General features: G+C 36.9%; 1 protein-coding gene and 1 pseudogene across 1 annotated transcript; both read left to right on the forward strand.

Moving 5' to 3' along the window:
- The first annotated feature begins 8,691 nt into the window (after positions 1 to 8,691).
- Positions 8,692 to 9,620, forward strand: LOC122907646 (olfactory receptor 1A1-like). Its single transcript, XM_044250458.1, is given in 2 exon segments — positions 8,692 to 8,740; positions 8,743 to 9,620. Coding segments are annotated over 2 exon segments (927 nt in total).
- Positions 9,621 to 13,727: 4,107 nt separating this feature from the next.
- On the forward strand, positions 13,728 to 13,816 carry LOC122907956 (annotated as a pseudogene).
- The last annotated feature ends 1,583 nt before the right edge of the window (positions 13,817 to 15,399 follow it).

Here is a 15,399-nt window from a genome sequence, read left to right on the forward strand (position 1 = left end):
GTACTTATGATGCTGCTCCAGTTCTCTACTATGTAAATATATTACACAGAGTTTTTTTTTAAAATAAGTCTTTAAACAAAAGGGATTTATCCCTTCACCACCCAGAAGTTTTTCCTTTAGGGGGAAAGGAAAAGATCAGACATTTCCTTGATAAGTGATGAAAGTTGTAGTCAATCTTTATCAAAAATATTTGCGGATGTTTGAGTGTTAAAGCATAATTTTCCTCATAAGTCTCACATATATCATTGCACAATTCCTTACCCCTAATGGACACTCAGTAAATAAAACTTGGATGCAGTAAGCAATTCTGAAAAGATGCCAAAAACAAATGTGATTACTAAGAAGAAAATATTTTCATGAGAAGTCATCTTATCCATGTCTGGTACCCCAAGTCCTGGACACTGGGGAAGTAAAGCAAATGGGATGTATAACTGGAATCATATCTAGAAGAAAATAGAATCAAACAAGTGTTTAACATCTACTATGTGCATAGTCTAAAAGATGATTTTGTTGAGTTCTCCTACAATTACAAGAGTAGAAGAGGAGCTAATAAAATAATAGTTAACATTTACTAAGTACTATGTGCAAGGCTCTGTTTTAAGAACTTTTCAGATGTTAATTCATTTGATTCTCGTAACAAGTTTATGAAACTGATATCATTATTTAAATTTCTATTTTAGAAACAAGTAAGTACATTAAACTACCCAAGGTTAGTTATAGCCAGTAAGAGACAGAGCCTGGATGGACACCCAGCCAGAGCTTGCAGTCCTCACTATGGCTTTTTACAAAAAGAAAGTGACTTCTCAGCACAGAAAGGGCCATGTTGTAGGATAATGACCATTAATTGGAGCTGATATAAAGGTGACACACACAGAAAGGACACTATTTAACATCTAAGTCCATTCCATCTCTATGAATATAAAAATCTAAGAGACCTCCCAATACCATGCTAAATAAAGAAAGTATGATTTCTACCTTAACCCTCCATAAGTCAAATGCTAGAGGTAAAATAAAATACAGTTATTTTCCTCATCACACTTACACCAGAAAGGATTCAGCAAAGCCTGGAAGAATGACCAGGAGCTCAACCATAGTACAGTTCTTGTATCCCAAGGAGTGGTTCTCAAGCTTGTGCTGAACAGCAGAGGAGAGGGGCCTACATTCCAACAAAGAGGCTAGAATAGGGCAGCGCAGGACTTGGACCCTGAAGACATACTCTCCTAGAAACCTTCTTATCCATCTTTCCTTCTAGAGAACTCTGGGATCTATTACTCTTGAGAAACAGTGAGTGTCCTCAGGGCACAGCTATAAGAGTATGCTGACAAATTTGAACAATTTCTCTGACTTTGGCCTGAATAAATACAAGGGAGAGTCATATTTCTGGACTTATAACCTCATGAATAAGTTACAATTTTCTCTATGCTACAATGTGCTCTACTTCTTTGAGGAGGAAATAGGACTCCTTATCTTTAGGTCCCATCTAGGACAGCTCCTTCTGCCTCTTATGCTCCATGCTTAGGAAATTCAGGATTCCTCTTTTCAAACCATCCCAGTCCTTTTTCATCTGCCACAGGAACAGAGCACCAGAGACCCACTCTGCAGGACTACTACTGGAACTTGCTCCAGCATGCCAACCTCCAAAAGGGAATTCTAGCAGTTACTAACGCAGCTGGTTATAAACTCCCCATTTGTGGAAGAGGAGTGAAAGCCACACAGACAGGACCTTTTTAAAGCAGCATCTGAGCTGATTCTCCAGCCAGAGCTGTAGGTGTTAAAGAGCACTCTTTATGACAGCAACATCTAAGGATAGAGAGCCAGCAACTAAACTACCTGAATTATCTCCTTTACCCCTTACAAAGCTCCCAGAGGTAAGAATTGTTTTTGTCACCTTATTATAAGAAAAATTGCTGAATTAAATTGCCTAAAGTCACACAGAGAGGTAGTGCAAAGTTTAAACTGATCTTGAACCCAGAAACCAAGTTCTCTAAATAAAGTAGGCCAAAAGGTGACAGAGAGAGAAGAGAGTTGGAGAGAATGCTCCCCTTCTGACAATAAATATCTGTGGGCTCTTGTCTATGAAAATGGGAGTGGGGAGTTCTGATTTGGTTTTGTCAGGTCTGAGCCTTTTCTGACTCCTGAACATGTGTATGTGTCTGGGTGTGTATTTGCATGTGTGTGGACTTGCAGGAGTCCATCATCTCCTAGAAGAGCTACATAGCCACCTTGTATTCCCACACTCAAGGGTGTTGGCAAAGAGGCCCCTTCAGAAAATTGTGTTACTTCACAGTCAAAGTACTGATGGCCTGAACTATCAGGGATACTCAAAGCACTTAGAGGACTTTTGTTGGCTTTGTCTGCTACCACTGATGCCAGAGAGGGAAGGTATTCTGTCTTGTGTATCCTGAAAGATGGTCCTCATCATAGACTGGAATTCTCAGAGCACAAACCCTTCCAGGAAGAGTCATTAGTGGTCAGCATTGCCTAGAAACCTGGTGTCTTTCCAGGAAACTCAAGGCTGTCACTGCCTCTGGGATTCATGTTGCTGCATGTCCTGCTTCTCTTCTGGAAAGGAAAAGATACTGTCTGTTACCCCTTCCTTCTGGGCTTATGCAAAAATCATCTCTCCTCATGATCATCTCCAACATTTTGCTCTGTGCTTCTACATCCTCAGTCCCTGATTGCTCAATACCCCTCTCCTTGGTTCCCTGCTTCTTTAGTTCCTAAAGTGGTTATACTAATTTCACCCTTTTCTGGTGCTGTTTTTCTTACATTCTTTCACTTTCTAATTTTATCTCCTTGTGGTGGTCTCAGACAATCTGGTGGTACCAGATTGTCACTCCAAATGTTGCCCTACTGACCAGTCACTTTATTTATATATCTGAATATAATATATTTATATGTCCAAATATATAATATATATATATAATATATAATATATTTGGACATATAAATAAACAGATATATAATATATAAAAATTTTAATATTTATAATATATAATATAATATAATATATAACAAATATATAATATAATATAATATATTTACATTAAACAAAAGATGCACACACCTATTATCACAAAGAGTTAATGTGAGGGGATGTACCCATATGGGTTCAAGTTTCTCACTGAAGTAAGACATAACATATAGATCTGGGAGAGTGCTGATGTTGGGTGCATGGTGAATTGGGGATAGTGTCAAAGGTTTGGATGAACTGTTATGAAAATGAGAGGAAATCTTGTTGAGGATCCAAATGGAATTGAGCACTATAAATTCTAGCCCCATGTTGTATGATTTGTTCAAGATGCCTCAACCATCCAGGAAGAAGGAAGTGAGCACATGAACAGATTGCCTTAGGATGAAGGTTTTGTTTTTGTTTTTTGTTTTTGCATGACCATGGGGTGTGGGTTGGGAAGGGATGAAAGTGCCAGAGCAAAGCTAGCTACCTGAGATGCAATATAGAGGTCAAGGGGCTTGAGATCTCCATTGGGTCAAAGAACAGGTGTACACAAAAGAAATGAGATGGAAGGAGTAGTACTGGATGATTAAATAACATGCGTCAAATGTGTTAAAAACAAAAACCTACTTGCTTCCACTTAGTACTTTGCTTTCTCTAACCTGAATCTTCTTTTCCATTGCATCTTCTCTCTCAGCATGATATACTGCCCCAAAGGTCCCTCTTCCCACCATAAATAAACTTTCACTTTTTCTCAATTTCTTCACATACAACACTTTCTCAGTCTCCCACCTTCAGTGAAATTGGACTTGGGTACCGAAGTCAATGGCCATACTCTGGACCCAGTAATCACCAAGCCTGTGAAATCCTTATGTTAAGTTTAAATTTTTTATTGCAATGTTGTTAAAAATCAAAAGACAAAGAGAATAACATAACAAAAACTTATCACATGGATGTAACAAAATTATACAAATATAACATTATATTTATAATATAATAATATATTATAATATAATTAATATATAATATATTAATATTATAATATAATATATTATATTATTATGTTATTATAATTAATTAATTATATTAATTAATATAATATTAATTATATTAATTGATATAATATATCATATTATGATTAATTATATTAATATAATATAGTAATTATATTAATTAATATAATATATAATATATTAATATTATAATATAATAATATATTATTATATTATAATATAATATAACAAATATAAACATTATGTCATATCTGCTCCAAATTTCTCAAAGAAACAAATAATACAGACTCAAAACTCTCTTTGCTCCCATCCAAAATCTTATTGTTCCACTCTTCCCTAGAGAGGCTGTTATTCTAGAATGGATAGTTTACTCCAGTTCAGGATGTATGCTTTTACTACATACATGTATATTATTTTATGCAATAAAACTTACATATACTAAAAAAAAACCACTTACATATACTGTGTTAATATGTCACATGTCTTCCAATAACTTGCCTTTTACATCACACTATGGTTTTTTTTTATTGTTATGTTAGTTTTTTAAAAACATTCTACATAAATACATTCAGAACTGTTGTACAGAATTTATTAATAGAAAATGGCACAAATAACATCCATTTGCAAGCTTTTCTATAACAATACACATTCTCTGAATGTCTTCTTGAACACAAGTGTTAAGAGTTTTTCTAGAGTCTAGTCAAGAACTGAAATTACTAAATTAATCAGAGATGTAAGAATTTCCTACATATGGGATAACCATTCTCCAAATGATAATACAGATTTTTCCATTTCCTCCCTAATACTTGGGATTGCCAGAATTTATACTTGCTTCAAGATGAAGAAGAATGAAAATTTCAATTTTGTTTTAATTTGATTGAACATCTTTTATTTTGGTTATTGTCCATTCCAGTTTCTCCTTCTGTGACTTGCTGATTCAAGCTTTCTCTGCCATTACTTCCTACTGGGTTTTTGCTCCTTTTTTTTTTGTGGTGTGTAGGAGTATTCTGTGTTCTGAGCACTAATCCCTTATTGATGTGTGTTCAGCATATACCTCTTCCAGTCCATGGCTTGTCTTTTCTCCTTCTTATATGTTTTCTCTGATATATTGTACATTTTGTGCCTGGATTAAGAAATCAGTTCCTACCCTGATATCATAAACATATTGTTTTCTAAGGCATTTTTCATGATACTTTTATGTATGGAGAGACAGCTGTCCCAGCATTCTTGACAATATGACAACAGTGAGCCTCCATTCACACTGTTTATTCCACGTTTTTCAAGTATTTTGTTGTTCAGTAAAGTATTGTAAATTTTGAATCCAATCATGGACCTTGTTTGATAGAATTATTTCTGGGTTCCTTAAGCTTCTGTTGTTATTGGGAATGGCATATAATTTTTAAAATTATACTTTGCAATATGTTTTTACTGAAGAGTAAGATGTGTATTGAGTTTTTTTAAATTTTATTTATTTATTTGACAGAGGGAGATACAGCAAGAGAGGGAACAAAAGGAGGGAGAGTGGGAGAGGGAATATCAGGCTTCCCACTGAGCAAAGAGTCTGATGTGGGGCTCCATCCCTGGGCCTCAGGATCATGATCTGAGTGGAAAGCAGATGCTTAATGACTGACCATTCAGGCATCCCCTGTATTCAGTTTTAAATATTGTTTTATTAAACAAACCCTGAAACTTCTTAATTCATCTAGAGAGTCTTGTGGATTTATCTTGTAGATAATCATATTTTCTGTGAAGTCTATCCATTTTGTTCCTTCCTTCTATTTCTTCATACCAAAATGTGTTCTACTGCTCTTTTCACAAGACAATGCTTCTGGCATTTCATACAAAAGACACAAATTAAATTTTCTTCATATGGCTCTGTGGCCACATCTCTTGTACAAGGGACAATAATTCTCCAGACCGCAGATTTTGGGCCCCACGGCTGGCTGAATCCCCATGGAGCCACCACTGCATCATCTCAGGCTTACTACTCCTGCTCTTCCTTTTATGTCTTGTGCCTACATGCTGCCATTTCTTTCTCTTGGGTTTATATATGAAATTTTAAAGACTTATGATTTATCTCTAATTTCTAGGTGTTTTAATTGGAATGAGACCTGCTGACATCAGCTAAACCTACCATTATGCCAAGAGCTCCAACTCAAAAGATGACAATTCCTTTCCATATAAGCTAACCATAGTCTCTGAGCCCTCCAGTTTTACAGAATCCTCTCAACTTCCAGATACTATGTTTTCATGCAAACATATGGAAAACCATTTCAAGAGACAAAACCAAACCTATTTAGGTGCAGAGTTGGAAAAAGCACATCATACTGGAGGGAATGATAATTTTAACTGCATTCCCTGTCTCTAGCATACAATGCACATGTACACTATAGGAGACACTGAGAAATGATAAATGAATTAATTATAGGTTGTTTTTTATTGAGTAAAATCTCTTTAGAAAAATTGGTGAATTACTTAGAATATCCTGGACTGAGGTAGTAAATACTGCAAAATACAATGTGGTAATGGTTTTAAAAGAATAAAAGTTTGTTTCTCTCCTATATACCCAGTGCCAGTGTGTCTTCTTGGTGGATGGCAGCTCTCCAACATGTTGAGAAAATGGGACACAGATTCATTCCACTCTGTGACTCCACCATCCCATTTAGCTTCCTGTTCATCTGCATCTAGCTGACAATAGGGTAAAGAGAGTGTTTGCGGAAGACCAGAAGTGGAACACATGAGTGGATTTCCTAGAATTCAGTCATATGTTCACACCTCAATGTAAGGGAATTTGGGAAATGTAGTCAAGCTGAGTGTCCAGGAAGAAGAAAACTTATATTTGGGTGAGCAGCTTAGTAGGCTCTACCACCATTGTATGCCTTAAGATGGATCAAAAGAAAAGAAAAATCAGTAGTCAAGCAGTTAAGAGAGCATTATAAGATTTCATGCAGAAAATGATGGTGGTCAAGCTAAAGCACTGAGACAATAAGTAGAAAAGTACTGTATAAATTATTTTAAATTGAAGAATCAACAGGATTGGATGTGAAGGGGTGAATGATAACCTTATAAAAGTCATGATGCCAAGTAGAATTCTGTATGTGGGAAACCCATGAAATACATTTTCACATAATTCAGGAAACTCCAAACTTATTGGTACATAAAATGAACAATATTCCACAATAATCTCACTAGAAGAGATAAAAAATAGACAAGATAGGTTCTTCTGCTAAAAGCACTCGCAATCTACTTAGATTGAATGCACAGAATATAGGCTTGGCTCAGACAGATTAACAGGATGAGTGAACATGGAATTATGTGAAATCAAGCCTACAAATACAGAACTGAGAGTCCCTTAAGCAGTAGTCGAAGCCATGACAGAGGTGGATGAGTTACCAAAGGAAATAACTAAAAAGGGTAAGAGAAGGTTGAAGAGAAAAAAACGCTTTGGTTATATATATTTTTAAAAAATTTTGTTATGTTAGTCACCATATAGTACGTCTTTAGTTTTTGATGTAGTGTTCCAAGATTCATTGTTTACGTGTAACACCCAGTGCTCCATGCAAAACATGCCCTTCTTAATACCCATCACTGGGCCAACCTATCCTTCCACCCCCTTCCCCTCTAAAACCCTGTTTATTTCTTTGAGTCCACAGTCTCTCATGGTTCGTCTCCCCCTCTGATTTCCTCCCCTTCACTTTTCCTTCCTTCTGCTAATGTCCTCCATGCTATTCCTTATGTTCCACAAGTAAGTGAAACCATATGACAATTAATTTTCTCTGCTTGACTTATTTCACTGAGCAAAGGGTTTGGAATAGAGATGAAACCTACCAAAGGCAAATGTTTACTTTAAAAATGAACACGAGCAAGGTAAATTCACTTTTCTCCTTTTACTATAACCTAACCCCAGTAGTCTTGTGATTTATAGTCTTCTCATGCCAGAGCAGACACTTGTTACCTCCTGGGTCTGGGCTCATTCTCACTCTCATAAGTGGAAAAATTTCTAACTGTCCCAGATGCTCTTTACTGGCCATCTTTTGCACTGGATAGTTTTTTCAAAGACATCAAATTACTGTCCTTTCTCTTTTATGTGTAATATAATTATTAAAATATAATATATAATATTATATTTTATAATTATATATATAAATATATATAATAATATATAATATTATATTTTATAATTATAATATTATAATATATAATATTATATTTTAATAATTATATTACAATATTAATAATTAAAATTTTATATGTTTATATAAATATATATAAATAAAATTATGTGTAGTTTTGGCTTCCTGATTTTATTGTATGGTCTTTCAAAGCAGACACTATGTCATACATAACTAAATGGATGCATAAAATGTGTTTTCACATATTCGTGATTTCCACAAAGCCTAACACAATTCCTAGCCCACAGAATATGAATTTATCTGCTAAATTATTAAACCTTAGTTGTATGGGTGATGATGTGGGCTTGGGTGGATGAGAACCTCTAACTCAAGCTTACTCACTTGGTAGACATGAGTGTCCAGGGCTAATTGTTAATTAGGCCCACTGATCATAGGGACTTGCCCCTGCAACATATTGGCTACCTAGGAACTCAGTAAGTCCAGATAGAGACACCACAACCACGGAAACCAAATGTGGTGGTTAGGGAGATCATTATACACAGTAACTTTATTAATAATTCTGGATTCCTCTACTCTTTCTGCTGAAGGATCCATGAGAGGAGACAACCAGTCTTTTACTCTTGGTTTCATTTCCCTTGGAGTCAGGGTTAACAGCAATGGGAAGAATTCTTCTTCATCCTCTTCCTGTTCATTTATCCCATCACACTGATTGGGAATCTGCTCATCATCTTGGCCATTCACTCTGATACTCGCCTTCACAACCCCATGTATTTTTTCCTTGCCAATCTCTCCTTTGTTGACATCGTCTTCTCCTCTGAAACCATCCCTAAAATGCTAGCAATCCATGTCTTAGGCAGAAAAGCCATCTCCTTTAGGGGATGCCTAACACAGATGTGTTTCATGTTAGCCTTGGGTAACACAGATAGCTATATCCTGGCTGCAATGTCATGTGATCGTGCTGTGGCCATCAGCCGCCCACTTCATTACACAACAATTATGAGCCCACAGACCTGTGTCCTCCTAGTTGTTGGGTCTTGGGTGGTTGGAAATACCAATGCCCTCCCTCACACTCTGCTCACAGCTGGTCTGTCTTTCTGTGGCAACAAGGAAGTGGCCAACTTCTACTGTGACATTGCCTCTTTACTCAAGCTATCTTGCTCTGACATCCATTTTAATGTGAAGATGATGTACCTAGGGGTTGGTGTTTTCTCTGTGCCATTACTATACAACATCATCTCCTATATTCATGTCTTTTCCACAGTCTTACGGGTTCCATCCACCAAGGGTGTGCTCAAAGCCTTCTCTACCTGTGGTTCTCACCTCACAGTTGTCTCTCTGTATTATGGGGCAGTCGTGGGAATGTATTTCTGCCCTCTGTCTAGTTACAGCCTAAAGGATGCAGTGATAACTGTGATGTATATTGCAGTAACCCCAATGTTAAATCCTTTCATTTATAGTCTGAGAAACCAAGACATGAAGGCAGCCCTGGTGAAACTCTTCAGCAAAAAACTCTCCTTATAACCAATGTGAGGTCATATCAGAAAGTCAATTAGAGTCACCAATTAGGATGCACTTGACGATCCAGTCCCAATGTCCTCCCCTTCCAAGGATCTACATTTGTGCTTTCCAGCCACTAAATTCCACTTCTTGGAAATCTTGTAACAGTTTCATGAGACTTCCTATTGAGATTGTTGATATGTACATGTTATTATTCTTTTTACAGCAAAGAATTATTGGGATCATGTTCCAGCTATGCTACTAACTAGCACTTTGATTCCATACCTAAATAATAAAAGCAAGAATGTTTTCCTTGTCTGTCTTAGGGTGTGAGGGTCACAATACTTCATGCTTTGAAAACTATAAGTCCCTATTCAAGTGTCAATTTTCTTGCACTACTACATTTCATCATTCCTACTTTGCTTGCAAACTTTGAGAGCAAGACCTGTGTTAACACATCACTCTATTCCCCCCGAAGCTGGTCTTTAAAGTGCAACCAATAACTGTGTGTGGAAGTGGAATGAAGAAATGCAATTGAAGAAAAATGTAATCTGATAATAATCAGACATAATCAGCTTTGACATGAATTCCCATCCATAACATACCTGGTATCTCAGAAAGTTACTTTTTTAAAAAAGAGACTGATTTATTTGAAAGAGAGAAGAGAGAAAAAGAGAGAGTGTGTGTGTGTGTTTGTGTGTGTGTGTGTGAGAGAGAGAGAGAGAGAGAGAGAGAGAAGTTGGGGGAGGGGCAGAAGAAAGGGAGAGAGAGAATCTCAGGCAGACTCTGTACTGAGTGCATGATCTCACAACCCTGAGATCATGATCTGAACTGAAGCCAAGAGTCAGACACTTAACCTACTGTCACCCAGGTTCCCCTCAAAAAGTTACTTTCAATCCACTTAAGAAAGAAAAATCATACCCATTACTTTTTTGTGTGTGTTTTTATTTTTTTAATTTTTTATTTTTTATAAACATATTTTTATCCCCAGGGGTACAGGTCCATGAATCGCCAGGTCCACACACCCCACAGCACTCACCAAAGCACACACACCCCACAATGTCCATAACCCCACTCCCCTTCTCCCAAGCCCCCTCCCCCCAACAACCCTCAGTTTGTTTTGTGAGATTAAGAGTCACTTATGGTTTGTCTCCCTCCCAATCCCATCTTGTTTCATTTATTCTTCTCCTACCCCCTTAAGCCCCCATGTTGCATCACCACTTCCTCATATCAGGGAGATCATATGATAGTTGTCTTTCTCCGCTTGACTTATTTCGCTGAGCATGATATGCTCTAGCTCCATCCATGTTGTCGCAAATGGCAAGATTTCATTTCTTTTGATGGCTGCATTGTATTTCCATTGTGTATATATACCACATCTTCTTGATCCATTCATCTGTTGATGGACATCTAGGTTCTTTCCATAGTTTGGCTATTGTGGACATTGCTGCTATAAACATTCGGGTGCACGTGCCCCTTTGTATCACTACATTTGTATCTTTAGGGTAAATACCCAGTAGTGCAATTTCTGGGTCATAGGGCAGTTCTTTTTCAACATTTTGAGGAACCTCCATGCTGTTTTCCAGAGTGGTTGCACCAGCTTGCATTCCCACCAACAGTGTAGGAGGCTTCCCCTTTCTCCGCATCCTCGCCAGCTTACTTTTATTATTTTTAATTTTTTGAGTAGAGTTGATACACAAAGTTACATAGTCTCAAGTGTGCAACACAAGTCACTACTTGACAGGTTTATACAGAATGCTATGATCACCACAAGAGTGCTACCATCTGTTACCATACAATGCTAGTACAATATCATTGACTATATTCTTCATGCTGTACATTTTATTCCTGTGACTTATTCACTTATAACTGGAAGCTGCTGCTTCTTCTTCTTCTTCTTTTTCTTCTTCTTAAGATTTCATTTATTTATTTGACAGAGATCACAAGTAGGAAAAGAGGCAGGCAGGGGGGTGGGGAAGGGGGTAAGCAGGCTCCCCACTGAGCAGAGAGCCAGATGCAGGGCTTGATCCCAGGACTCTCAGATCATGACCTGAACCGAATGTAGAGTCTCAACCCACTGAGCAACCCAGGTGCCCTCATAACTGGAAGCTTCTATTTCCTACTCACCTTCATACATTCTGCCCATCCTACTGATATACAAATGGATATGGAGCATGTAATACACACACACACACACACACACACATACACACACACACACAATATTAGACAGTCATAAAAAAGAAGGAGATCATGCCATTTGCAAAATCATGGCTGGACCTAAACGGTATTATGCTAAGTGAAATAAGGTAGATTAAGAAAGACAAAAACTATAAGATTTCACTCATTTGTAGAATCTTTTTAAAAATGAATAAAAACCATATACATTATTTTTCCAATAAAAATTATTTAAAACAAAGATTTAGATGCATGGATGTATTCTGAAAGTGACTAGAGGAAAGAAAAAAATGGATGCTGGTGTAACCCCAAAGTTATTATACTAAGGGAAGAAGTTACTTCCACTAGAACTGAAGAATCTAAATGGAAATGGTATTGCTACCAGAACCTTGGAGTTCAGAAGAGGGATGATCATATATCTGATGCTCAGGTCTTTGAAAGGAGCTGCCAAACTGCTGCCACTTGGTCCCCACCTGCTGAAGTGACACCAACTTTCATTCCTGGGAGATCTGAGCCCTCAATAATACTTCCTTTCTTAGGAGAGGAGGGGGTTGTTGAGGTAGTTTCTATTCTATTTCTATTCATGGAAATATTAATACATCCCAGACAAGACCATATGCATGGTCCTCCTGGCACCCCATTATGTAGTATCAAAACAATGTCCTTCTCATTGGGATCAATCACTTCAGGAAGTGGAGAAATCCTTTATTTTATGGAGGGCCCATAGAGTATTGCTACAATTTGGTTAACCTTTTTATAATAATAGAAACTGAAAATACATAAATCCCAAAATATTATTATTGATAACCTTTTCATATGGTTGTAAATAACTAAAGAACCAAAAGTACACTTTGTGGCAATAGACACAGATGTAATAAAATGCATGTAAAACAAAAGTATGAGAACAATGAGTATAGGATTCAGAATGAGAGCTTATTCAATAGGAAGGACTCAAGGGAAGGGAAGGGGGTAGGACATTATTACTAAAGTCCAATTTTCATGTTGGGTGGCAGATCAATGTGTGTTTACAAATTTTTCTTACTAAATTAATAAGTAGATAGATGATGCAGGATAGATGTAGATATGTGAAGAAGAACAAGAATGAGAAGGAGAAGGAGGAGGGGAAGAAATCTGTATGAAGCAATGATGGGAGTTTCTTCTTAATCAAGGATTAGAAAGATAGAATAGTAAGGGAGATTAACTGGGCATCTCAAAGCAGTCTAGGAAGAGACAGATGGGGAGACAGTGAAGATACATATGAAGAATCTAGATGCAAAAGTAATGAAGAAATAGAAAAAATACAAAACTTTTATGAAGTTGAAGAAGAGAATAATTTTTTTGTTATTATTCCTACTTGAGGAAGATTTTAGAGGGTCCTGTGGGACACTCTTGTGGAAGTACTTATACTTTGACAGAGCATGAATTGTGCTCTATACATTAACAATGTACATTGTACATTGTACAACAAATTGTACAATGAAGATATGAAACATTGCAGCAAAAATTAACAGGGCATGAATTGTGCAGTTGATGTACAACTGCAAGAGTGCAGTTGATACAAGGAAAGTTTGGAAATAGATGAAGTCACCTAAGAGATTCTTGTAGAATGTCTAAATTTTTACAAAGGGCTCCATGCTGGAAAATAAGGAAATGGAAGAAGGAAGAAACTTGTACAATCTCACCGATGTTCCTGCAAGTTGGGCTATTTATCAGGCTCTATGCAAGCCCATAGCCCAGTGTACATTCAATGTAATGTTATTATCCTATTGAGTGGGCACACAAATATTTGTTTTGGAAAAAATGAATACTAGGTGAATATCAGTACTGATTATACTAAGGTCAATCATTCAATTAAGTAGTACATTTAATTTAAAAAATTATAAACATAGTCTTCTATTTTCAAATTTTACTTTGTCAGAAATGAGTCAGTAATGTCCTAGTACTCATCACACCAAGACTATACTTTCAGGGATCATTTCTATAGTTTGTCACACCAAGAAATATTTTGTTAGTTATAAGGGTGAGCTGATTTTAGTAACAGCAACAACAACAACAAAATATATATGTAATTAATCCATGTATTGAAGCAGCAAAGAATTAAATCATTTTTAGTTTGATTTACTCATTCAGAAACCATTCAAGTCAAACATTTCATTTTCTATAGATTTATAATATTTTGCCATCTACAGAACTAGAGAATGGAAAAAAAAGTGATTCTGCACAATCAGCCATAATATTTACAAAGATTGCTAATGCCTCCAGTTATTTTTGAAAAACTTAAAACAATACCTAGTACAATACTTAATTGCTTCGGCAGTCATTAAGATTTTAGTTCTGTTCCTTGAATTATCTTCTGGAAAAAATGAAACAGTACCCGTCACAAGGACAAAGAGATGAGTGCTAAAAAGGTAGTTCCACATGCCATGTAGTTTCAGAAAAAGCAAGCAGTTCATTAAATATCAAAAAAGTATGTGCATATGTACTATATATCACATATATGATAGTCTCTTTTAAGTCTCAAAACAGTCCTGCAGCATAGACAATAAGAGCCTTCTTTTACAGAGGAGAAAATCAAATCTGAAAAGTAATGTGTTATGGGTTGTCCTTCAATTAGAAAGAGGCAGATGAAGATTTGAGCCCTACTTTCCAGATGCCCAGTGTTCTCCTGACTCAATAGGTGGCCTACAGAGAAGATATAAAATAATGAGAGATATCTAAGGAGGTAAGGCTGTGTGCAGGAGACATAACTAGGATTTTGACAAGTAGAGGGTACACTCCAGCCATGGCAATATCTGAGCTATAGGGCAGAGGTGAGAAACATGGACTCACATAGAAGTTATCAAACTTTATTATTCTTTGGCATTAAAAAAACATTTACTATTACTTTTCTTTAATTATAAAGATGACGAATTCTTATCTATAATTTGTTGACCAATTTTATATGTCTGGCTATGTGCGAAGCTCTACCTCATTTAACATACCTCATATGTACATGAAGCTCTACCTCATTTAACCTTCTGGACTTTTTTTCTTTTTAAGATTTTATTTGTTTATATCATAAGTGACTCTTAATCTCATGAAACAAACTGTGGGTTGCTGGGGGGAGGGGGGTTGGGTGAAGGGGGGTAGGGTTATGGACATTGGGGAGGGTATGTGCTTTTGGGTAAATTGGAAGGGGAGGTGAACCATGAGAGACTATGGACTCTGAAAAACAATCTGAGGGGTTTGAAGTGGTGGGGGGGTGGGAGGTTGGGGTACCAGGTGGTGGGTATTATAGAGAGCATGGCTTGCATGGAGCACTGGGTGTGGTGAAAAAATAATGAATACTGTTTTTCTGAAAATAAATAAATTGGAAAAAAAGATTTTATTTGTTTATTTGACAGACAGAGATCATAAGTACGCAGAGAGGTAGGCGGGGAGTGGGGGGAGAGAAGGTTCCCTACTGAGCACAGAGCCTGATGCAGGACTCAATGCCAGGACCCTGAGATGATGACATAGGCCGAAGGCAGAGGCTTAACCTACTGAGCCACCCAGGCACCCCAACCTTCAGGACTTTAAAACAGGAAAGAGAAGTGATCATTCTAGTCTCAGTTCCCATTCTCATTACTATCATTCAGTCTATCCC

This window comes from Neovison vison, chromosome 5 (genome assembly GCF_020171115.1).
Source record: "Neovison vison isolate M4711 chromosome 5, ASM_NN_V1, whole genome shotgun sequence".
NCBI lineage: Eukaryota > Metazoa > Chordata > Mammalia > Carnivora > Mustelidae > Neogale > Neogale vison.